We start from the raw sequence: 26,563 nt of genomic DNA on the forward strand, positions 1-26,563 counted from the left end.
GCCTTTTATAGCTCTCTCCAGGCTTAGCTGGGCTCAGGTGTGCTCAGGGTGGAGCTGTGAGGCAGACACTCCCTTATATAAATGGGTAGTTAAGCAACAGCTGCCACTAGGGGCAGGCCCACTTAGAAATCTCAGACACAACACACCAGGCCTAGCTTGCCCCAGGGAGCTGACGGCGTAATGGAGTCATCCCTCCAAGGTAAGAAAAGTGCTTGTTTATCCCGGTGTCCAGATCAAAAATGCTCACTATTCATGCAGGACTCTGTCTCATTATGCATAGATTCAAGAGGTCAGGCTGGAAAGCCTGATATTCTTAGGTGGAAGTCCTGTGCTGGGCACCAGTTCTGGAACCATCTGTTTAATCTCTTGGCTAGCTTCATGCCCACCCAGCTCTCTATTAGAATTGTACACGGGGCTCAGTGCTGTGAGGCTAAAACACTTGCATGATTGTGAGGTGCTAAGGAACTACAGTGATAGGACCTAGCTTGATAGGGCCACTCAGTGAGAAAAGAATGATGCAAACAGATGTTTAAAACATTATATTTAAATATATCTGGTACAAGGTGAGACATGTTAATAGAGCTGAGAAGCAGAAAACACAGGAGTAATTCACTATGCAGGGAACAGTTTTTCAGAAGAGCAATTAAAGTGATCAGACCCATTATTGAGAGGCACTTTCTTAAGGTGAGTGGCCTTTTTTTTTAACTTGCCAGTGTTAACGCTGCTCTTTAGGGGCAGGTCTGAGTCTTCATATGTGTTTGCACAGTGTCTAGCACAATGGGGCATCTAAGTGCGTTACTGTAATGTGCATAGGAAATAATACTAATAGTCATTACTCGTTCTGAGGTTGGGCAAGCTTGTAAATTCATTTGGCAGCCCTGTGGAAAACAGACAGGCCTGATTGCTACAAAGAGCCAAGAGTTAATCAAGTACAAATGTCATCATTGTCTGTTTTCAAGTAAAGAGTTACTCTGCACTGAGGCCCCAATTCAGCAAAGTATTTAAGCACGTATTTAAGTCCCACTGAAGTTAATACACCATTAAGTGCTTTTCTGAGGTTGGGCCTACCAGAGGATTTATTTATCAATTGGATTGGAAAAATTATATAAATGATAAGATATAAATCAGGGAATGTTACTCCTGTCTAATGGACTCTGAAGGAAAGAAGAGCTATCTTCAGCGTAGTCATGCTATGTAATCAAGCTGGTAAGGGTGGCTTTGTGCTACCATTTTGAATCCAAGGGAGAAATGCACTGTAACATTATTAACCTGACCACAGTAATGGATCTTTTTTCCTGTTTGCCAAAAGCTGGGAATGGGCGACAGGTGATGGATCACTTGATGATTCCCTGTTCTGTTCATTCCTCCTGGGGCACCTGGCATTGGCATCTGTCAGAAGACAGGCTACTAGGCTAGATGGACCTTTGATCTGACCCAGTAGGGCCATTCTTATGTCCTTATTTGATAAGATAAGATTGGTTAAAATGCTTGCTTATGCTCCTAGTGAAGAAATGTATATGGAAGCCAGAAACTGGTAAAATTCTGATTTATTCAATTACATCAACATGAATGTAGCCTTTCTAAACTTGAAAAAATAATTGTACGCTAGAAGAAAAATCTATCTTATATTGCTAACATAGTATTCTAACATGTTACATTGTTCAGTAATTGACTTCTGTGGAGCTTTCAGGCAGCTGTATATATGCCCTGGGCAAGGAGACCACATCTCACAGGTATTTCTGAGCGGTAGACACTGAACGCCTTTTTATGAGCGTCACGGTCTGGAAAGGTACTGAGATGAGGACCAACCTACAATGAAAGAAACAGATATATGATTGGTTACAGCGAGCAGAAATTCAAAGAGAAGAAACTTGCAATATGAATTGGAAACAGATTATAGTTTAGCTCATCGGCTTCAGTCTTTTTCAGAACATTATTCCACACTCTAAAGAAAGTTGCATCTGAAGAAGTGAGTTTTTTACCCACAAAAGCTTATGCTCAAATAAATCTGTTAGTCTTTAAGTGCCACCGGACTGCTCATTCTTTTTACTCTAAAGAAAGTCAATTAACAATTTTAAAATTAAGACTAACTCTCTGGTTGGCTGATGAGTATTTAATCACAGAGAAAATCTTGTTAACATTCCAGAAACAAGTCCTACAACCTCGTTACAACAAATCACTCATTTAAGCTGACATTTTCAAATGCCCCTGGCTAAAGGTTGGCACCTACATAAGTGGTCTCATGGTCAGATGTGTGGCATGCATTCCACTCCTCACACTGAAGACAAGAGGAAATACTGTTGTTATGGTAGCACCTAGAAGATCCAGTCAGGATCAGAGCATCCTTGTGCTAGGTGCTGTACAAACATACTTAAGAGACAGCTGTTGCCATGAAGAAGTTACAGCCTAAATAGGCCAGAAGACATAGCGTGGGGGAAAGGGATGGAACATATGCGAAGAGTGATCAGGGTGATAGCTGGCAGAAGACATATTAGTTCCCATGACTTTTTTGAGAGTGTTGGTGGTGTGTGTACATGTACATACACAGCAAATATATACAATGTCTATGCATGTATGTAGGTGTACGAGATTGCCTATTTAGACTGTAAATCCTTCTGGGCAGAGACTAAGGCAGAAAAAGGGTGGGTTTAGATTATCAGCATCTCTGAAAATAAGGCATTTAAGTGCTTTCGTATGGATTTAAGTGCCTAAGTGTAGACACTCCAATTTGAAAAATTTGGCTATAATAAGTGTCTCAGCATCACAGTTGTAACACAATAAATCTCTCTATGAGAAGAAAATGTATCTGAGAGAAGAGATATCCAAGAAGCTAATGTGTTTTCTCTTAAAATATTTGATCATTTTTTCAGTTTCTTTCAAGAGTCAGAGCTTGGAATTCTCAAATGTGTTTATTGTTGGGCTAATTCTACTCCTTTTGAAAACCATGAGAGTTTTACCACTGACTTGAATTGAAGTAGAATTGAACCAGGGCTGTGTGCTTTTTGAAAATTCCACTCAGATACTTTAGGGACAAAGACATCATTTGAATATACTTATTTCACATACAATGGTATTAATTTTCCATTAGACTGGGTGAAACTGGACGGAAGTGCTACATTTTGCAACAATTCTAATTTATATAGAAATACTTGTTGTATTTCTCTACCACCGCACTTCAAGTCCAGAAGCTCAAGCTCCTGACTTGACTTCCTCCACTCCAGCTCCTCATTTCCTAGCTGAAGTCATGATATAATTTGTGACGTTGGCATTGCATGCTGTGAGAATGACTACCACTAGCAGAACACAGAAGCAGGGGAATGTATGAGGGTGGGCAGGAATCCCTCTTTTCATGCAGGGTCCTTTGTTCATAAATATAAAGATGACAGAAGAGAAATAAAGTGTTATTTAAGCAGATTTGTTCCTAGGTTTGTAAGGATCTCCTACAAGTGAACAGCAGTGCTCTGGTGTCCTGTGTCTAAACTACAATAGAAGTGGATGCATTCTATTAGTGTTACCCAGTGTAAATGCTGATTATGGTTGAATGTGACTAGTCCTAGATTCAAAATTCCTACATTAACTTCCTGGCACAGGCTGGCACCCTAAACTTGGAGGGCTACTTTTCACAGGGGTAATAGTTTAGCAGCTTCCAGAGCATCTGAACGTGTTGCAGTTCGGTGGACTGGGAACTAACCCTCCTGACCTATAACACATCAACTCCTGGTTGCGTTTGAGGCCCTAATGAGAGAGGCTGACTCACCTGGGAACTTTGTACCCTAACAGCACCCAAATGTAGGAACAATGGGCAATGAGAAGAGGGAGAGCCCTCCACAAACTTACAAACAGCCTAAGGCGTCTGACCTCAGCATGAGTAAGTGGGGAAGCACCAGGTGTAAGTTAAAGCAAAATTTGCCCCTAAAAATGAGAAGTCCTCTGATAACAAGGGTCGTTTGAGAAGTATGGATTAGTCCCAGGACAGTAATTATAGTCAAGACTGGGATGGCTTTATGTCAGAGATCATGATATTACAGAGGTTGGTACAAGAAGTCAATGCTAAACTGGTGAATCCTAATCTCTGGCTGCTCCACTTCTAATTCTCATTTTAAATGATGGACCAAATAACATTTTCTCTAGAGAACTCTGATAATCTAAACCATTATTCTGATGGTGTTTGATCTGTAACAGCGAAGTCTCACATCTGATACACAAATTGAAGCAGGTCATGTGAGCGGGTGCTAATGTACAAAGTGCTTTTTTAAATGTCATATGTTGTAGGGTTTTATAGTTGTAATTACTTTCAACTCAGCTCATCAAAAGCAATTTTTAACTGAAACCATATTTTGATGTCAGATCACAGCAAGAATCTATACAAGCCTTTTGCAGCTGGATTGTATTTAATATCTGACCTCACAGCCAAGAATTACAGGGGAAAACCCTTATTATGAAAAATCAGAGATGCATATTTGTGGGTTACTTCCACATACATTTCTCAATTACACAAAGCCCTTTTAGTTGAGAAGGGAGAAAAATATAAAGAATCACCTACCAAGCATTAGCATTGTTGTGCAAAAGTCACTGCAAGTAAAGGCCTATCTATTTTTTTAATGGAGGGTGGATAAATAGTACGAAAAACACAAAAAGACAATAAACACTGAGTGAGGGCCTGATCCTCAGCTGGTGAAAATTAGCAGAGCTCCACTGGTGTCAATGGAGTGATGCCGAGGATCTGCCCTGAGACTTTTATTTTGCTTCAGGTATATAGGAACTAAATTTGTTTGTTTACTAGAAATCTACATTTATATTATCACTTTTGCCCTTTGAACGTATAAAGTGATTAGTAGTATTTATTAATGAACAGGGCTGCAGGGGAGAGTGGCAGAATATTTGATTGACATAACTGGATTACATTATTTGATACGATTTGCTTTTGAGAATGAACATGTTAAGGGGTGCTAGGTGGGGAATGAATCGGGTCATGGCTTTTCTTGCCTCAGTGAAAGGACCTGCATCCAGTTGCAAAGAAATGTAGTTTTACCTGTTCGTTTTGTAAGCTCTATCCCCAACTACACATATATAGGGAAGTAGCATTTATTCCCTGTATGACTCTTCATTTTAATAGCAAGGATGCCCCCAGACTCCCCCTTGTTTCCCCATCACCCACTTGATTTAATCCCCATAGCAGGTGACAAAACCCTTTTTTAAGCTTCCATTACAGGAAAACAATCTTTACGCCCTTTCCAAAGCATCGCTCATTTACAGGATCCTAACAAAGGCAGGCCCTTTTAAGTTTTCTTTAAAAAAATCTACACAAAATAACACTGTCATATTTATAGATTTCTTTCCAGTGGAAAATAACACAATATGGGAGACAAGTATACACGTGCACTCTCACCTATATACACAATATCCCCATGCAGACAAACACAGACACACACACACACACACATGGATGCAAATGATTTCCGTGAAGCCATCACTTGTGAAGCTTGACAGAAAATAATGAGAAACACTAAATCTTTTATAAGGTCAACACTCGAGCAGCTGTCAAACAAGAAAAGAATTTAGCGAAAGAGCCGCAAAAACTTCCATTGCCTCATTAAACCCAACAGGGCCCGGGCCTGGCGTGGTGAGGAGACGCCGGGGCGCCTCCGTTTTGTGTCAGTAATTTGCGGCGGAGGAGGAGTGAAGACGAAACAGCCAGCGCCGAAGGGGCCTAGGGGGAGGCTGGGGAATCGTTAGCACGCCAGGAGCGGCCTCGGTTCCTAATTGGAAGCATTGGGCATTATCAACGGAGGATTTGCCTCAGCTCCCTGACAGCTATCTGGGCCTGGAATGATAGCCCACTTGTCAGTGTAAAAGACCATTAAAAACAAACCATTTTGATTTAATTGGAGGCGGTGCACTGGGGGCCCAGGTGAGGAGCCTCATCAGCCAATGCTGGCTGCTGATGCCTTTTTCCCCCTGTATTGATGGTTACCCACCCGCCCCAGCACCTCCCTTTCAAAAACTGTCTGGGAAAGAGAGAGAGGTACTGAAGGATCCTGCACAGTCACATTGAGAGCTGCTTTCAGTAGGGTTGTCAACAAATGCCATGACAAGTTACAGAGCAGGAGATATTTTTAAAGCAGATGTTATTCTGTCCACAGCTGAACCAGACTCTGAGGGTTTTGCATCTGGATTATTAGGGTTATAAATACTGTGGCTGTTACTGTAGGTAGAGTGATTAGCAAGTTAAATAAATGGAGGGTTATTTCCCTCCTCACACTCCACGTTTTCTTTTCTAATTAAAAGGAAAATAAAGAGATTAAAAGACACAATGGCATGTGTGTTTGGGAGGAATAATTCTTATTTTAGTTCAAAAACATGAAGGTATTCAAAAGTGACTAGTGATTTTTCTGTTTGTCTTGAGACACTTTAAAGGGGGCTGATTGGCGGAATGCAGGTGGTTGGCACTTTCTGAAAAATAGAGCCCTTTAAGATGTCTTAAGTTGAGCACCAACAGTCACTTGGCCTTGGGAGGGTATAGGGCAGTTCATTTGTGGACCCCTACACATTTTCAAATGGAGGCATGGACCCCTTTGGATATCTTAGACACAGTCTGCGGACCCCAGAGGTCTGTGGACCAAAGATCGAAAACCACTCATCTAGAGGAAGTCACCCATTTGGAACTTCGTCCAGCTCACCTTGACAAACGATCCTACTGGATTCAGATAACTTTTACGTTGGCTGTCAGAGCATCCTGGGGAGTTAGCATGCGTGAGGTCTTGGGCTTAACTGAGAGCCTATTCTCTGGACCAACAAACCTGTTGGTAAATGTGTCCTGTGTTGAAAGTAGAAAGGGACCCATGGAATGAAATGTCAGGTGATTTTAAAAAGCATTTGCATGTGCTTAGTTCATAGTGAAAGTAGTCATGGAGGTACCCTGCAGTGCATGCTGAGGACATGATTTGTATTACATTTGCAAAAAGATGTTGAAAGCAAACTGGTCTGAGTCCATTTGTTCATGGATAAGTGTCCCCAGCACGAGAAACACCAGCAGAACAGGCACCAGCTGCCAACTCTTGCTGGTAGCCAATGAAGGGGACAAGTCTTTGAATGAACATGGATACTGCGCTTACCCTCTCAGCCCTGGAGTTGTTAGTATGGGGAAGATTACACACTGCCTGTGCTCTAACTTATCCTATGGACACTTTGAGGCCTTCAGTCTCCAAGGCTGTCAATCTGGGATCTTCCAGCACTAAAATCACTCAATTTATTTTAACAAAATGTGGAGTAAAAGCAATTTAAAACATAGACTTTTTTTTTCCCTCCATCAAAAAACAAGAGCCAGTCTGAGCTGCAAAGTTCCGTGTTTATGTCTGGATCTCAGATTTTTGGCTTGGTTCATTGAAGGTACAGGGGAAGTGGACCAGTTGCAAATCAGCTTCCAAATGGTTCTGAGGTATTTGGGTTTAGGTTTCGGATTGGGCCTCTCTGATCAGAAGGTAACCGCTTTTAACAGAGAACTTCAGGACCCAATCCGGCTTTCCCTTACATCAGTGTCAATCAGGAGAAGTGGAAGGAGTTGGAAGAGCAGTGGAGAAGGAAAAGCAGTGATGGCCATCAGTGCATGGGGAAGGAAGGATAAACTGAGGATTGTTGAAGAGGGCTTAGAGATGCAAGGGGAGAAATTACTAATTACACTGCAGACATGGAAAGGGATACTGGTGAAAATAGGATTACTGAGGTTATTAAATATATGGGAAGGGGAGTACCAGGGCCTCTGATCACAGCTGCCACCCTGAGTGAGGTATCAGCCACCATTATGCAAAAGTGTTAGCGGAACCCAAAGTGATTTTAGTGCTGGTGCCAACACTGGAGACTGAAGTCCTCAGTTTAGCCATAAAACAAGGATTGCACAGGCAGTAGTAAGAATCCCTCATGTTGCCGCAACCCAGCTCTGGGAGGATCACCTCTAAGGGTAAAATGGTAGTTCCATTTTCCATAGCCCATTCAATCTTTGGTGCCTCTGCTGAGATTATTTGCCTTAGGTTTTTATATAGCGTCTATCACCGTGGCATCTAAATTGCTTACAAGGTGCCAATTAAAGGCCATAGTGGTATTTGATGCAGAGCTCCGTCCACTAGGAACTGGACTGAGACCCACCAATTCATTTCATGTAGTCCGCAGAACAACCCTCAGATGATATTGACTCTTGGTCAGTTAATATTTCTGACCTGAGCTAGATTTCAACTGGCAATTTAGCATGGAAGGCTCTCTTGGCTATTACTCTATTCTCTAAGCATGATCTAGATCTCCAGGATGTGTGAAGTTTTTTGCTGTCCTCCTCAAACTTGTGAAGATAAATGCCATCTCTAAACAGCTAGCCCAGTATGTATTACATGTAGCCAACACCGGTTATTTAAGCACAGGCTAAGGCTTTTCTAACAAGACAACAATTGCAGGATTACATGAGCTGTGCTTGTCGGTTCAGTTCCTTAGACAGAAATAGAGGTGCAGCATAAAAAAACAAACTCTACTCCTTTTTTATTAAACCTCAACTGTTAATTTTTGCGAAGGATCAGGCTGAGAGCAGACATCAGATCTCTGGTGAGAATCAAATTCTGGAGCCCAGAATTTTGCTGCAAAATTTATACAGCGGGGATTCCTTAATTACTTTCACTGGAAATTTACCTGACAGTGCTTTCTCAGGTAATGCAAGGCATATTCAAGGAGAGCTGCTCATCCACTGACAGTGTCTTTGATTTTGTGCTAGGTTGCAAATTAAGTCTTTTGCCAAGGTATCCTAACAGTTGCTTGTCAATTGCTTATCGCTTATTCATATAGTGTATTGAGCGCAGCTTACTTTATCTGTTTGGGAAAGCAGTGCATGTTGACAAATGTTTTGTCCAAAGTTGTTGTGGGATTTCTCTTTTTTCTTTTTCTTTTGTGCCCAAGTAAACAAGAATATTTTCCCTGCAAAGCGAGCCTGCATTCCTATGTGAGTTAAAACTTCTAATGAGTAAAGAGACACTAATGTGTGTCAATGACAGTGTGTAGGTATATTTATTCTGACAGGGGCCAATTCTTCTCTTTTATATCAGTGCAATCTGGAGTAACTCCACTCAAGTTGACAGCCATTCTGGATTTATACTAGTACAACTGAGACTAGAAGCTAGTCCAGACTGTCCAATTTTGGCTTACTGACATGCTAGCTTATTATTATTATTATTATTATTATTATTATTATTATTTTATTATTATTAAACATTTATGTTTGAGTAGAGGCAAAAGGCCCCAATCAGGACTGGCGCTCACTATGTTTGGTGCTGTACAGATGCTATATTTCAGGCCCACAAGGAAAACATCTCTTATAAAATAATCTGAATTTGGTTGATTTAAAGGCATAACAAATTTATGGCCAAATTCTGGGTGGTCATGGGCATATATGTGCTAGCCAGTGAAAAAGCTCACATCACCCCCAGTCCTGGTGCTTCTGATAAGTTACAGAAGAACTCATTCTGCACATCCTGTACAATCAGCATTGCAGCGGAGCATAACGGATGCTACCAATGAGTGAGGGAGGTGGTCTGCGTATTTATGCATGTGCCCCTTCTGAGTGGCTGGCCACTGTTTACAATCCCCTGTGTATTTAGTCCCATGTCTAGAAGGGATAGATTGTCTAAAGGGGGCAAGGTGCATTTCTCTGGGCTGTACATAGCTGGAATTCCCCTGCATTTGCAGCATATGTATATACTATATCTACTAATCACACACCGGTTTGTTTTTCCCTGCACTCCCTAGAATGTGGTCCCTCAAGGCTAAGGTCTATCAAGGAGAAATAAAATGGGTCACAGAGAAATTCTTGGACATACGAGAGCGACATTAGCAAAACTGGAACCCAGGAACTGACCTGAAACTGAAACAAATCAACTGAAAAGTGTCCTTTCCCTTCTTTGGGTGGGTGGGTAGAGGCTTCCTGTTGGGATAAACAAGGGGTTAAGCCTAGAGCAACTGCCTGTTGTGTCTTGTAAAAATACCACAGATCAGCAACTTTCACTAATGAACTGCATCTTGGTGTGTCACTGGCTCCCCACTACCCTGCCATATCAGCGAGCTGGGCAGCGACTGCCACGCTGGGGGACCCAGGAGACAGGAATCAGGGTTAGTCTTCCACAAAGAGCTGTTAAGTAAGAACAAACTGTACAGTGCATGAAAGCTTGTAAATCAAATGGTTAGCTTAATAGCATGTGCCATTATTCTAAAGCAGTGGGGCTGAAACCTAAATCCAAATGAAAATATAGTCAATTTGTGTATACTTCAGTGACTAATGACTATGTAATGTCATGGAACCGTGGAGCTGTGGAGAATAGACAGAGGCATTTAGTAGGAGAAGAGCAAAGCTCCTTCATTTTTCTCCTCCTTCTTCCCTCCCACCAGCACTAGTTTGAGGTCAGGTGAAAGTCCTAGGTGGATTCAGTGTAAGGGCTGGTGAAGATCTGTGTGCCCAATTTCTGCAGCTCTCTGCAAGTGACCAGGGCAAAATGGGTAAGAAATTTTCTTCTCATTTTCAAAGGCTAAAAAGAAGAATGTCATTACCGTAGGGTTTATCCTTCCATTACAAGGACGTGGCTCTACAGGGCACTCAGCCCTCTCATTTCCCGTGGAAATCAATGAGTCATCAGGCCCGATGTTTGTAAAGCACCTGGAAGATGATGTGCAATGACAAAGTCTGATCATTAAGGGAGAGGAAGCTTCACACCACTTGCTCTCCCACTGCCACTATTGAATATCCTTCTCTTCCTGGTCCCAGCTTTGCCGCAGGAATAATATCCACCTCCTAGCAGTGCTGAGGCCTGATTAATGCTTGTTACACTCTATGTGAGAGCTAAGTATTAATACAATATCGGTGTCCATTCAGAGTGCCTTCCAGAGGAGGGTCTCAAAACATTTTACAAACATCAGTTTGAACCTTACAACCCTTCCATCCTCCCTCTTCCCCTCACTGAGATGAGAAAGCGTTATTGTCCTCATTTTACAGATGGGGAAACTGAAACATAGAATTCGCCCAAGTGTCTCAGCAAGGCTGTGGCAGACCTGGAGTGGAACCAGGATCTCCTGCCTTCCAGTCTTGTATCATAGCAATCCTTCTCCTGAATCCCAAATTACCATTCACAGTTAAATAACACAAGACAGTATATTAAGTGCCATGTGTGTTATGGGGCACATTAGACCAAAACATTATGCTCCAAGGCTGAGAACCATTTGCTGCACTGCCATCACCCTCTCTCCTTGCCATTCCCTGGGCTAGTGTGGCTGAGAAGAATACGTCTTACCCATACGCTCTAGACAGCTGCCATAAACTGGCTTTAAATGCTCCACCTTCCTTGGGGAAAATGTAGCAGTGGCCAGGAGGTGTAGGAGATTCTTTTGAGTTTCCCCTGGGTAATGCAGAAGCCTCCAAAAACAGAGGGTGGAGTTGGAGAGCCATTATAGTTAAAATCCGGCTGTGGGCTGTCTGATTCGTGGAGCTTCTCATCTCTGTTGGAGCACCTCCCTGCCCAGCTGGACCTTAGGAACCATGCAGGGCTGGATTCTGCTCCAGAGGCAGAATTCTGAAGGTGTGCAGGAGTGGGGCATGGCGAGACCAGAGTGGGCTGGCTAAGGAGCAGTAACAAAGATTGCAGGAGGTGGTGCTTGGGAGAGAGTTTCTTGAGAGGAGTAGGAAGCCTGGGAGAAGGGGGCTGGTCCAGGGGAGCTATTAGAGTTTAAACAGTTCTGAGTGCATAGAGTTTCTTGCACTAATTGATAGGATCCAGTCTAGATGCTGCTGCTTAAGCCTTATGAGAAGCTTCTCCTAACCTCTTATGGGTTGGAAATCTAATGAGAACAGACTCTTGAGATTTACATTGTTATTAACTGATTTTTTTTAACCCCATCACCAAATCATCGGGACATATTATATAGATTAAAGGTAGCGTCATGTTAAACTGCCGACAGTGAACAGCACTATCTGCTCCCCTCCCTGTGCCATCATATTCAGTTTGCCCTAAGACCGCAGCCAGTTAACCACAACCAAGAAAGTGCTTGAGTTAAAAAGATGTCTTGTACCATGCCCAACAAACCCTTAGGTTCAGTGTGGTTCAACTGTGGAACCAGTTCGTATTTTAATGGAACTGTTTCACCACCCCTTATATGAACTTGGAACTAAGGGAGATATGTATGAAGGCCAGGGATTGGAAATCATTGAGCAGAGGTACATGGCCATGGAACTGTCAGCCATAGGACCATGCATCTCCTTTGTTTTTTATTATTATTGCTGTATTAACTAGGTAAATAGTTTCATGGCCGCACAATGGAAATATTTAATTTCTCTTTATGGGAACCATGCTCTGAAGCCCTGTTGAGCATTGCCTTTCCCAGTCTAAGTTCTCATATGGACTGATAGCAAATCATATCTGCAGCTGGGGAGAAGCAATACTTTCCAGATTAATGTAGTAAGGAATAGAAGGATTATGAAATCAATGGGCCTCTATAGAAAACTGGCTATGGCCTGGATCCCACAGATGAAACAGTCCCAGCGGACCAAGGGAAGAGCGAATAGAGAAGAGCTGGGAAAAGAGACTGCATGAGACTGCCTGTGTGGGCAATATATAAAAACCCAACTACTCTCACAGACCAAACAAAAGGGGGCTAGTGAAAAAGAAAAACAGAGAGAGAGACTGAAAAATGAATAGTGATGGAAAGGTCCAGGGTGAGAGGAGCTATAAAGCAAAGGCTTGCCCCAGTTTCTCGTGTGACTTACACAATCTGTTTAACAGCGATCGGTCATGTTCCTTCCCTGACATTAGCTGCAGCAGCAGCTCTGTGCTGACAGGCAGCTGGGATAAATGATTACTGACATATGCTAATAGGACAGACTTAGGCAGGACATAAGAGGCATACATCAAGGTGGTGCAAAACATATTTCCTGGTCAAAACTCTGCAACTTGTTCAAGTAGATTAGCTTCAGGAAGCCACGAATCCTCTTCATTGTTTAAACTGCAGTTTAAATCAACATAGAGGCAAAAAGTACCCCCCAAATGTTGGCCCATGCTGAGGGGTTCTTTATACTAGTATCTATCAATGCCAGATGTGGTTTTGGCCATGTAAACTCCCCACAGGTTGTGGATGTTCAGTCTTTCAGTTGTTTTCCCCCTTCAGCCTAGCTCCCTTCTTCCCTTTCTTTGTGAAATGCCCCCTGGCTCTGTACTTGCAGTTTCTCTGTAATTTACACCACAAACAAAGATCCCAGAATTCAAAAAAGCACCCAAGAGTTCAACAGGGTGCATAGATTAATACAGTCCCATGCTAGGACATGAAACCTTAACCTTGTCTCTTACCTGGATCAAATTAGGGAAGTGTCATGTGGTTCTACAAACCTCAGCAGACTCTTCATTCAATCTCAAGGAGACTATTGTCAATCAGACAGTTTAGAGCAATACCAAGAGTGCAGACTTTCTGGAACCTGTAATTCTCAGGGTAACAATACTTCTTGAACCAAATTAACCTGGTGTGATATGAATTATTTATAGAGCAAAGCAACAAAATGGCATGCTTTGTAAATGCCTGTTTTCTGTACAGTATTGCATGCTCCTTTCAGGGGTACATCTGAAGTTCAGATATTAATGAAGAATAAAAGATCAGGCTCGTATTAAGAGCGAGGCATAAAAAGATGAGTTTCTAATCTGACGAAACTGTTGAAAGCGTTCACAAGAATTTTGCAAACAAATAGGAACCTCCAGGTTACTCCTTCCTTCAGGCTGTCTCCTCTGCATCTGTCTTCTAGGCCCCTATGCTGCAAACATGCACATTCTTAACTTTAACCATGGGAGTGGTACAACTGATGTCAATGGGGCAAATCACATGCTTAGCTTAAAATTAAATGTGTGTTTGCAAAACTGGGGCTTTAGATTGCAAGCTCGTCAGGGAAAGGGCTGTCTTCATTGCTTGCTTTGTACAATAATACCAAGCACAGTGTTGTATAGTGTTAAATGGGGTACACATGTATCTGTGCAGGTGCCAATCATACCTTCTGAAAGTGGGGCATGTGCCAAAGGGAATCCAATTTCACAGGTGGTGGTTGTTTTCTGAGAAGCGTGGTCCGAGTTTCATAGACTTTCCTTTTCTGCAACTAAAGGCAAATAAGATGTGGGAAATAACCAACTAGGAACAGGCCTACTCGAGTGAATAGATGCCTTCATGGATAAGGTGATCTCCAAAATGAAGAGGCAATTTAAACCTCATCCCAACAGAAATATAATTGTGTGAATTAGACATTTCTTGATAAATCATTTTTGGATCGATGGTCTTTAGAGGCAGTCTTTGGGTAAAGGGGATACTCATATTTAATTGATCTGGGTCTTCCTCTCATATTAACTTTTAACTCTAGCTGGCATTTATGCAGAGAACATTTTGCTTAGGAAAACCTCAATGTTAAACAAATGTAATAAGCTGATAAAACTATGCAGAAGCATCATTTCCCTCCTCACAATGATGCAGCCACCTCTGGAGTGAAACAGGGCAGCTGTTCCAAAGAGGAAGGAGAAAATTATCCATATTTAATTGAATTGCAGAGGGATTTTAGATAAGCAGATGATGTAGTTCTGATCCTAGCAGGGCACAAAGGTTAATGGGCCTATTCTTGCAATAACAGTTATGGGATTCTTAGTGACCAAAAGTGATCAGGTCGTCTATTTTATACTCCATTCCAAAGGGACCAGCATAAAGCCCTATTCTCCATGCTAGAGCAGTGGTTCAATACTGACCCAGGAGAAGAGTCTACCCTGCAGGGTGGGGATTTCTTGACTGTTGCCCATTCAAGTACTATGCTAGCATGACCATGCTTAGCTTGTAGCACCTGATAGACTCATCACACAAAGTGCTACAGGTTTTGTGAACATTTTTGGCTATATGGTGAAACTCGGGATTCTATATCACCTAAGTGCAGTCTAAAATTTAGGTTTGCATTCCTTAATACAATAGGAGATGCCTACAGATTTCAGGAACTCTTGATAAAATGGAGGGAAACACAATAGTCTCTCTCTCTCTGATTAAAAAGAAAAAATCAGTCATTAAAAGACCAGGTAGCAATGTATTTTCCAACACTCCAGACAGTGCAGCTGTAAAATAGCTGCTAATTAAAAACACTGTATTCTTGCACTTCAACTATAAAACATGCTTTGTAATGGCAATAATACCATTGAAATTGGTCATTACCATATTAACTCAACTCTTCCTTGAGCAATTAACTAATAAACCAGTCATTGGCTGCTTTTAAATGTTATTGCAATATTGCTGCACATAATGGTGCTGTGTTTCACACTCAAACTATCACACTGACTGCTGGAGACAGACAAGCAGTGCCTAGATCAGGGCTGATGCCTTTACTAATTTTAATGCATGTTGGAATGTATGTTAGGATGGTCACTGGTTCCAAGTAACTTGCAGAGAGTCCATTTCTGGGGGTGACGTTATTCTGAGATCTTTCACTGGGACTCCTGGGGTGAAGATAACATTCCTTGGAGGACTCCTGAACCTCAGAAGACTTTGGACCCAACTGCCATTTACAAAAAGGCCGCTTCACACAGCAGCAGCGAAAAAGAGGCCTTACTGTTACGGACAATCAAGCCCATTCACCTTAATTGATAAGGGTTTTCAATCACAGTGGGAACCTTGGGCTTGAATTTAAATGGCATTTAGGCAACTAAGGATGCAGATTGGTGCATAGTAGGATTTTCAAAACTGCCTAGGTAGGTTAGATTCCTAATTCCTATTGAGTCATTGGGAGTTAGGCGCCAAGGGACTTTTGAAAATCCCATTAAGCATCTATCTGCTTCTCTTGGTGCCTAAATATTTCTACAAATCTGCCCCTCCATCCCTAAAATATATACTTAGTTGTACAAATCTTGAGATTTGCACTATATAACTATGGTGGTGTAAGCTGACATGGAACAATGCTCTAGATACCTGCCAGCTGAAGCCAAGCTGACTTTAATGGAAAGGAAAAACGAGAAATACAGACATTTCTACAGAGGGAAAACGCTTTGCCACAGAAAATGAAGCACTTTAAGATCTTTTTGCTTTGTTTTGATGGCGCTGTTAGCAGCCAGGGAACCAAAGCTTCCTCTTTAAACTTATCATTGATCTTATAACAACTGACATTTAGGGCATTGCCTTTTGCCCTGAAAAATCCCACAGGTATTTATAAAAATAAAAAGGAAATGTAGGGGGGGCTTGTAGGATGTAGGGGCTCTTGTTCTCCAAATGCCTTGCCCACATGAAGTTGCTCTGTAGGAAGAGTCCAGGCCCAGCCATGGAATTGTTTTGAGCTGCTAGGGGCTGAGGCATATCCCTCAAGCCCTACATTCTTAGGGAGTGAGAGTACAAAAGCTCTGTGCCCTCCAGCCAGTATCATCTCATGAAATGTTTCTAGCTCTGGGGAGGAACAAAGCAGTGGCTTAACAGCGGTCAGCAAAGCTACACAAGTTTATGACGACAAGTGAGGGATACTACATCCAAAGTGCTGTTACCTTTTTTTTTCCCACTTGCTGGGCCATGGCTGTTGCCCTCTGTTGCTCCATCCACACCTCCTTGTACCTGTGCTGGAGAAGGTCGAAGAAGGGAGTGGAAGGCCTACAAAACATTCAGAAGATAACATCACAATGGGCCATAGCACCCCCTAGGTACACCCATTCGGTCCCTCTAAAAAAGACTTTGATTTATGTCCACAGAGGATGGAAAATGCGACTGGTGAGAATGCTATGGCTATATCATCTCTGTTGGAAACATGAAAATCTGTTTTGATGAGGGCCCTGCTGCAGAAAGAAACAGTATCATGTACACTCACACAGCACTAAATGCCCCAAGTATAATATTTGCTCAAGGAAGACTGGTGCAAGGAAGTTTCGCACCCTAGTCGAAACTTCCACCTTGCACCCCTCCCCCCCAGCCCTGTGGCAGCTCCCCGCACCCACCTCCACCCTGAGGTGCCCACCTTGTGGCAGCTCATAGACTCATAGACTCTAGGACTGGAAGGGACCTCGAGAGGTCATCGAGTCCAGTCCCCTGCCCTCATGGCAGGACCAAATACTGTCTAGACCATCCCTAATAGACATTTATCTAACCTACTCTTAAATATCTCCAGAGATGGAGATTCCACAACTTCCCTAGGCAATCTATTCCAGTGTTTAACTACCCTGACAGTTAGGAACTTTTTCCTAATGTCCAACCTAAATCTCCCTTGCTGCAGTTTAAGCCCATTGCTTCTTGTTCTATCATTGGAGGCTAAGGTGAACAAGTTTTCTCCCTCCTCCTGATGACACCTTTTTAGATACCTGAAAACTGCTATCATGTCCCCTCTCAGTCTTCTCTTTTCCAAACTAAACAAACCCAATTCCTTCAGCCTTCCTTCATAGGTCATGTTCTCAAGACCTTTAATCATTCTTGTTGCTCTTCTCTGGACCCTCTCCAATTTCTCCACATCTTTCTTGAAATACTCCAGTTGAGGCCTAACCAGCGCAGAGTAAAGCGGAAGAATGACTTCTCGTGTCTTGTTTACAACACACCTGTTAATGCATCCCAGAATCACGTTTGCTTTTTTTGCAACAGTATCACACTGTTGACTCATATTAAGCTTGTGGTCTACTATGACCCCTAGATCTCTTTCTGCCATACTCCTTCCTAGACAGTCTCTTCCCATTCTGTATGTGTGAAACTGATTGTTCCTTCCTAAGTGGAGCACTTTGCATTTATCTTTATTGAACTTCATCCTGTTTACCTCAGACCATTTCTCCAATTTGTCTAGATCATTTTTAATTTTGACCCTGTCCTCCAAAGCAGTTGCAATCCCTCCCAGTTTGGTATCGTCTGCAAACTTAATAAGCGTACTTTCTATGCCAACATCTAAATCGTTGATGAAGATATTGAACAAAGCCAGTCCCAAAACAGACCCCTGCGGAACCCCACGTGTTATACCTTTCCAGCAGGATTGGGAGCCATTAATAACTACTCTCTGAGTACGGTTATCCAGCCAGTTATGCACCCACCTTATAGTAGCCCCATCTAAATTGTACTTTCCTAGTTTATCTATAAGAATATCACGCGAGACCATATCAAATGCCTTACTAAAGTCTAGTTATATCACATCCACCGCTTCTCCCTTATCCACAAGGCTCGTTATCCTATCAAAGAATGCTATCAGATTAGTTTGACACGATTTGTTCTTTACAAATCCATGCTGACTATTCCCTATCACCTTACCACCTTCCAAGTGTTTGCAGATGATTTCTTTAATTACCTGCTCCATTATCTTCCCTGGCACAGAAGTTAAACTAACTGGTCTGTAGTTTCCTGGGTTGTTTTTATTTCCCTTTTTATAGATGGGCACTATATTTGCCCCCTTCCAGTCTTCTGGAATCTCCCCCGTCTCCCATGATTTCCCAAAGATAATAGCTAGAGGCTCAGATACCTCCTCTATTAACTCCTTGAGTATTCTAGGATGCATTTCATCAGACCCTGGTGACTTGCAGGCATCTAACTTTTCTAAGTGATTTTTTACTTGCTCCTTTTTTTATTTTATCTTCCAAACCTACCCTCTTCCCATAAGCATTCACTATATTAGACATTCCTTCAGACTTCTCAGTGAAGACCGAAACAAAGAAGTCATTAAGCATCTCTTGCCATTTCCAAGTCTCCTGTTACTGTTTCCCCCTCCTCACTGAGCAGTGGGCTTACCCTGTCCTTGGTCTTCCTCTTGCTTCTAATGTATTGATAAAAAGTCTTCTTGTTTCCCTTTATTCCCATAGCTAGTTTGAACTCATTTTGTGCCTTTGCCTTTCTAATCTTGCCTCTGCATTCCTGTGTTATTTGCCTATATTCGTCCTTTGTAATCTGACCTAGTTTCCATTTTTTATATGACGCCTTTTTATTTTGTAGGTCACGCAAGATCTTGTGGTTAAGCCAAGGTGGTCTTTTGCCACATTTTCTATCTTTCCTAACCATCGGAATAGCTTGCTTTTGGGCCCTTAATAGCGTCCCTTTGAAAAACTGCCAACTCTCCTCAGTTGTTTTTCCCCTCAGTCTTGATTCCCATGGGACCTTACCTATCAGCTCTCTGAGCTTACCAAAATCCGCCTTCCTGAAATCCATTGTCTCTATTTTGCTGTACTCCCTTCTACCCTTCCTTAGAATTGTAAACTCTATGATTTCATGATCACTTTCACCCAAGCTTCCTTCTACTTTCAAATTCTCAACGAGTTCCTCCCTATTTGTTAAAATCAAGTCTAGAACAGCTTCCCCCCTAGTAGCTTTTTCAACTTTCTGAAATAAAAAGTTGTCTGCAATGCAGTCCAGGAACTTATTGGATAGTCTGTGCCCCGCGGTATTATTTTCCCAACATATATCTGGATAGTTGAAGTCCCCCATTACCACCAAATCTTGGGCTTTGGATGATTTTGTTAGTTGTTTGAAAAAAGCCTCATCCACCTCTTCCACCTGATTAGGTGGCCTGTAGTAGACTCCCAGCACGACATCACCCGTGTTTTTTACCCCTTTTAGCCTAACCCAGAGACTCTCAACACTTCAATCTCCTATGTCCATCTCCACCTCAGTCCAAGTGTGTACATTTTTAATATATAAGGCAACACCTCCTCCCTTTTTCCCCTGTCTATCCTTCCTGAGCAAACTATACCCATCCACACCAACATTCCAGTCATGTATATTATCCCACCAAGTTTCAGTAATGCCAACAATGTCATAGTTGTATTTATTTATGAGCACTTCCAGTTCTTCCTGCTTATTACCCATACTTCTTGCATTTGTATATAGGCATCTAAGATACTGGTTTGATCTTGCCTCCCAGCTTTGCCCTGACCCTACTTTCTCTCTGCCATTATAGCCCGTGCTCCCTCCTGTTTCCAACCCATCTCCCAGGTCTTGTTCCCCACTTACCTGTGGGGTTTGCTCACCTGTCCCCGTCGAACCTAGTTTAAAGCCCTCCTTACTAGGTTAGCTCGTCTGTGCACAAATAAGGCCTTTCACCTCCTCGAAAGGTGAACGCCATCTGTGCCTAGCAGTCCTTCCTCGAATAGCATCCCGTGGTCGAGGAAGCCAAAGCCCTCCTGGCAACACCACCTTCGCAGCCAGGCATTCACCTCCACGATGCATCTGTTTCTGCCCGGGCCCCTACCTTCGACAGGAAGAATCGAAGAGAATACCACCTGCGCTCCAAACTCCTTAACCCGTACTCCCAGAGCCCTGTAGTCACTCTTGATCTGCTCAGTGTCACACCTCACAGTATCATTAGTGCCCACATGGATGAGTAGCATGGAGTAGTAGTCAGAAGGCCGGATAATCCTCGACAATGCCTCTGTAACATCTCGGATACGGGCCCCTGGCAGGCAGCATACCTCCCGGGATGAATGGTCAGGGCGACAGATGGGTGTCTCCATCCCCCTCAGCAGAGAGTCTCCAACCACCACTACCCTACGTTTCTTATTATCAGTGGTGGCAGCAGACCTCCCAGCCTTAGGGATACGAGGCTTCACCTCCTTAACTGTTGGGGGTGATTCCTTCTCTCCTGTATCAAGAAGAGCATAACGGTTATCTTTTACCACAGCAGGAGGGTTCGCAGCAGTGGTGGAGCACTGCCTGCTGCTAGAAGTAACCAGCTGCCAGTGTCCACCCTGAGCCATCTCCTCCTCCACTGGTGTGTCAGATACACCCTGAGCCATCTCCTCCTCCACTAGTGTGTCAGTAGTCCTGTGAACTGGGACAGCTACGTCAGCTGTCTCCATATGGATACTGTCCAGCAATTGCTCATGGATACGGATGTTCCTCAGCCTAGCCACCTTCTCCTGTAGCTCTCCCACCTGCTGCCTGAGAGATTCCACCAGTAGGCACCTTTCACATTGGATGCCACCCCCAGTCTGGATATCAGTAAGTGGAAATTGCAAGTTAGTCTTTGCAAGCCCATACCAGAATCTGGGTAAAAGCATCCAGCTTTGGTGCTCTGTCTGGCTACAGGCGCAGGTGGAAGAGACAGAAGCAGTGCTGGCACAGGTGTTGTGGGTCCTCCTCACCATCGTAAGCCTCCCTCTGTCAAACTCTCTCAAATTCCCGTCTGCAGCTCCCTGTCTGCTCTGCTCTGCTTTAAACAGAAAGGTTTTGGATGTGGCTTGGTTTATAGGTTCAGGGGACCAATGGGTCACAGATGAGACCGGCAAGGGACCCCCACTCCCTTCCTACTCCCTTTCCAAACTCCCTTGCGAAACTCCCTGTTAGCAGCTCCTGTTCGTTAAGCTCCCTGGTCGCTTGTGCGCAGCTTTATAAAGCCCTGGCCTGAGTGAATGCCCCACCTACTGGTTAAGGCTCAGCCAATTACCAGAGGCTTCTAGCTTTCAAACCTTCCTTGGTAGCTCTGCCTCCAACTGCCAGCTACAGCACACGGTCCTTCAAACAAACAAACCACAACAACAACCAAACAGACTGACAAACACAAGCTCAGCACACAGCAAGTAACCCCCAAACACAAACTCACACACTGCAGACAGTCCCTTACCCCACAGATGCTGTATGTGCTCCTCCTTCAGCTGGAGAACTCCCTTGCGAAACTCCCTGTTAGCAGCTCCTGTTCGCTAAGCTCCTCCCCACTCTGAGCCCCCCACCCCGTGGCAGCTCCCTCCTCCCGGGAGCCGTGCAGCACCTTCGCACCCCAGCTCACCTCTGCTCTGTGTCCTCCCTGAGCATGCCGCCTCCGCTCTAATTCTCCTCCCAGGCTTGCGGCGCCAAACAGCTGATTGGTGCTGCAAACCTGGGAGGCAGGAGAAGTGGAGCAGCGACCGCAAGCTCGGGGAGGAACCGCTGTAAAAACAAAATTGAGGGCACCTCTTTTTTGATGCCCCCAAATCTTGGCACCTTAGGCAACCGCATAGTTCACCTTAATGGTAGCATCAGCCCCGTGCTCAAGATAACCATGCAATTTATAGTGTAAGTTTCCGTAGTGCATTCACCACACTCCGAACACCAAATGTGCCTTTTACTGGGACAGCTTGATCTCCAGCAGTAAAGGTTTCTAGTACGGTGGAAGTATCGCAGCAGCACTTTGCATGACAACTCAGCCAGGGACCCAGCTAAGACTTAGAGACAACACATTCTAGCCTTCTGGACTTGGGGCATCCGTTTTGGAAACCAAATAGCTCAGGAGAAAATGATCTAAGGCTGCGCTGAGGCTTCACATCAATATCCGAGAGCTCTGAGCTGTGATTCTGGCCCTGACAAGCCTCCAGAAGTCCTGCCTTTGTCAGTACGTTCCCATCCAACTGAGTGGTAGTTGCCTCTGAATTAACAAGGGGGCACAAAGAGTGAGGTGGTGTGACAAGAGGATCTGAAGTCCATCAGAGCTCCCATGTGCCAAAGAGGCTGAACCAGGCAACAGCAGGGCCGAGCTGAAGGCCTGGCAGACTGGGCCTGGAAGGGGCTTCCAGTTGTAACGAGACAAAGGGAAGATGCTGATAAACACCTTGCCCATTAAGCAACTTAAACGAGAGTTGAAATGTTGCATCAGAAAAATGACCCATTTGTGCTCAGAGAGGAAGGTCTTCAAAAGCAAAACCAACAGACTCCTCCTCACTGATGAAGAAAACAGACATTCAGGCCAAGGTCCCCCAATCTCATCGTTCACTGACCTCAATCCCTGAAATCAGTATACAGAGGAGCCAGAACCCATCACACAAGCTGCACAAAGATTCACAGATTCCAAGGCCAGGAAGGACCACTGTGGTCATCTGGCCTGACCTCCTGTATAAGAGAAGCCATGGGGCTTCCTGTGTTTAATTCCTCTTTGAACTAGCTCAGATCTTTTAGAAAAACCTCCAATCTTGATTTTAAAATTTGTAACAATGGCAAAGCGACCCCCACCCCCACCCCCTGATTCCAATCACAAGCCTTGCATAGAGTTTCACACCCCGATTCCTAGCATGGTAGGTGCTCTTTAAGTTTTATGTTTTTCTTTGTTTTGTTTTGTTATCCTCTTTTTTTTTACCTCCTCCCCCCACTTCATACAAAACAACAACAACTATATTGGGGAAGGAAATACAATTAAAACAAAAGAGAGAGAGATTCCGGTACCCCTGACACTGCAGTTTAGTGATCTTTACAAATGATGATGGCTGAAATGGCTGAAGTGGTGTACTCAGGCCCAAGTTTTACACCCGACCCAGCCCTAAACTGGATCCAAGCCCACATGAGCCAAGCCCAAAAGAGTCGAGTTGTTTTCTGACCTGACTCCAACTTTTCCCCCTAAACTTAAGTCAGTACAGCTGCCACCTCTGGCCTATGGGGTTGGCCTAGCATTGGCTCCATGCTCTGCTCCTGCGAGCCACTGCCCAAGCCTGGGTATGTGTGTTGTGACGTGAGAGGTGCTGTGACTCCTTGGGGTGCGCACTCTGCAAGATGGTGTTGGCTGGCAAGAGCAAGGCATGAAGCCACCCCGGCACCAACCCCATGGGCAGGAGGAGAAGAGCTGACCCGAGCCCAGCACTTGTAGTTGGGTCCTGTCGGGTTTGGGCTGGGTTGCAGGGCTCTGCTCTGAAGCTCATACAGAATTTTAATTTCTGTAGCTATTGACGACAGGCCCTAACTGAAATCAGGGTCCCATTGTGCTAGGCCCTGTACAGACATAAATAAAAGATAGACCCTTCCCCAAACAGCGCAATAGATAAGACAAAATGTGGGAGCAGGGAAGGATTATTATCTCCATTTAACAAAGGAGGAACTGAGGCACAGAGATTAAATGGATTTGTTCAAGGTCATGTAGGGAGTCTGTAGCAGAGCTGACAACTGAGCCCAGATCTCCTGGTCCCAGTCCAATGCCTTCTCCAAGTGCACCAAATACATCCTGCCTCTTAAAATAAAGTTCTTTAAGTTGGCAAATAAATTGGAGAACCTTTTTTGGGGGGGCGGGGGGGGGAGAGGAGGGATGGAGTCCTTAATAGTAAAAGTCTGACTTTAATGTCACACTAAAAACTCCTCTTTCGATGTGAGTTCCCAACGGGCTCCAATACACTAGCTGTGTGTGAATGGATACAATGGTGAAATGCTCCAGCCAGGAGACATGTACAGTGCCTGTGTGATGCCAGAGGGAACATGCTCAGCACATAGCTCAGCTAAGCCTTGAGGAACAGAAGAGTAAAGAGAGTAAAAAGGCATCTGCTTCTCAGCTAGTCTCCTGGCTAACCAAATTGAGCTGACAGTAGCCAGAGTGGCAAGCTATTAGAATCAGAACTGTGTGTGTGCGCGTCCTTCCTTCTTTGTGCCTTTGGTCCGAGGTGGCAGGGCAGGTTTAATTTCAGCAGCCCATGTGAAAGATGGGGACAGCCAAAGCAATAGCAATAAAGCAGAAAACTTCCTTACTGTAAATACAGCTCGTTTCTCAGGGTGAGCTTCATGATGGAGAAATGGTCAGAAGTAAACAGGATGAAATTTAAAAAGGACAAATGCAAAGTACTTCACTTACCAAGGAACAATCAGTTGCCCACATACAAAATGGGAAATGACTGCGTAGGAAGGAGCACTGCGGAAAGGGATCTGGGGGTCATAGTGGATCACAAGTTAAATATGGGTCAACAGAATAACGCTGTTGCAAAAAAAGCAAACATCATTCTGGGATGTATTAGCAGGAGTGTCGTAAGCAAGACACAAGAAGTAATTCTTTCGCTCTACTCCACGCTGATTAGGCTTCAACTGGAGTTTTGTGTCCAGTTCTGGGTGCCATATTGCAGGACAGATGTGTACTGATTGGAAGTCCAGAGAAGAGCATCAAAAATTATTAAAGGTCTAGAAAACATAATGTATGAGGGAAGATTAAAAAAATTGGGTTTGTTTAGTCTGGAGAAGAGAAGACTGAGAGGGGACATAACAGTTTACAAGGTGGTTACAAGGAGGAGGGAGAAAATTTTTATTTAACCTCTGAGTATAGGACAAGAAGCAATTGGCTTAAATTGCAGTAAGGATGGATTAGGCTGGACATTAGGAAAAACTTCCGAACTGTCAGGGTGGTTAAGCACTGGAATAAATTGCCCAGGGAGGTTGTGGAATCTCGATGATTGGAGTTTTTTTTTTTTTTTAAGAGCAGGTTAGATAAACATCTGTCTAGGACGGTCTAGATAATTTTAGTCCTGCCTTGAGTGCAGGACTAGATGACTTAAAGTCCCTTCCAGTTCTATGATTCCATGACAGTTTTTCCAGCAGCAAATGTTAAACTATAAAAACCCTAAATGATGAGTAAGTGAAGGGATCTCGATCTTAATATTTTTATAAATTCTCCTCCCCACACACTCTTCCGGTGAGGAATTCTTCCATTGCAGCAGTAGCAGCCTATTACAACATGTAGCTACCAGACACCTTGCTCTGCCTACACCTGTAGCATAGCCTTAGTTGCCACTGCTACAACAGGAGTGTTCTCTCTTCCCTGCCTGTCCATGCCAACTGCTAGGTGGCATTAACAGCAAGAACTTACCACCACTGGCTAGCAATCAGGGCTACTACTGCATCCTCCTGCACCAGGAGATTGTCTTCTGTGGATGTCCTCTGGTCCGTAAAACCACTCCCTTCTTGTGCTTCTAAACTTCCAGCAGGACTTGGTCTGAAATCAATAGCAACCAGCTTTTAAATGCCTTTTGTGCTTGGAGAATCTTTTAATAGTGCAGAAGGATGCCAGCAGTGCATATGCAAATAGTAACTCTTCTGTTTCAGTTTCCTTCACCCCTGCCGTGACTTTTATTACTTAATTATTGCACGCCACATGCTTCAGAACAGCCTAATCTATGGTCATGTTTTCTAATGATACTGGATGCCCAATCTAGCAATATACACCCCCAGAGGCCATTTGTATGAGCAAAGACATCTTTCTACAAATCTACCATTTCATAGATCACATGCTGCCGGGGTCGGGCTTTTCAAGCATTTGCTTACAAACCAGCTGCTGACTCTAACCATTCACCAGCTGGCTAGCAAGGGGACACCATGACACAAAAGATTACACTGACTTGTCCCTTGGTTTCCTTTGCTCCCTCTCATTTGAATCTACATTCTGATCACGGAGCTTAGCAAAATAGACACTAAAATAATTTACTAAAAGAAAATGCAAAACTGAGGTCTCATTGTGTGAAGTCCTGAGCACCCTTTATCCACAGAGAGGGCCCCCCGGGAGAAAACTGGGGCAACTCTTAAGCAGGTAACGTAAGTTAGACAGCCTGGGTTAGTAACTCAGTCTATCTGGGTACATTTGTTTAGTCTTGGCAAAGACACAATACAAAGCCACACACGTTAGCTTGTTTGCTGCTTGGCTGATCACCCTTTATTTACTGTTCGGATGGTATAGCGCAAGCCACTGTCCCACTGGTGAGGTGCTCGCATATTGTGTCATCAGAAAGCTGCTACTACAGTACCCTCCAGTATGCCAAAAGGAACAGAAAGCATCACTGATCACATTGGCTTGCAGTGTGCAGAAAGATACATTTGGAACATAGAAATGATCAAACTGGGGACA

General features: G+C 43.7%; 1 protein-coding gene across 1 annotated transcript in view; it reads right to left on the reverse strand.

Moving 5' to 3' along the window:
- Window positions 1–557: 557 nt before the first annotated feature.
- CFAP77 (cilia and flagella associated protein 77) overlaps window positions 558–26,563 on the reverse strand; it is a 104,440-nt gene continuing 78,434 nt past the window's right edge. Inside the window, exons 4-6 of the mRNA XM_050926651.1 lie at window positions 16,548–16,650; window positions 14,048–14,149; window positions 558–1,809 (exon numbers count right to left, since the gene is read on the reverse strand). Coding sequence (XP_050782608.1) covers window positions 1,687–1,809; window positions 14,048–14,149; window positions 16,548–16,650 — 328 coding nt within the window. The 3' untranslated portion in view covers window positions 558–1,686. The remainder of the gene's footprint in view (window positions 1,810–14,047; window positions 14,150–16,547; window positions 16,651–26,563) is intronic.

The sequence above is a fragment of the Gopherus flavomarginatus genome, chromosome 17 (genome assembly GCF_025201925.1).
Source record: "Gopherus flavomarginatus isolate rGopFla2 chromosome 17, rGopFla2.mat.asm, whole genome shotgun sequence".
NCBI classification, from domain to species: Eukaryota; Metazoa; Chordata; order Testudines; family Testudinidae; genus Gopherus; species Gopherus flavomarginatus.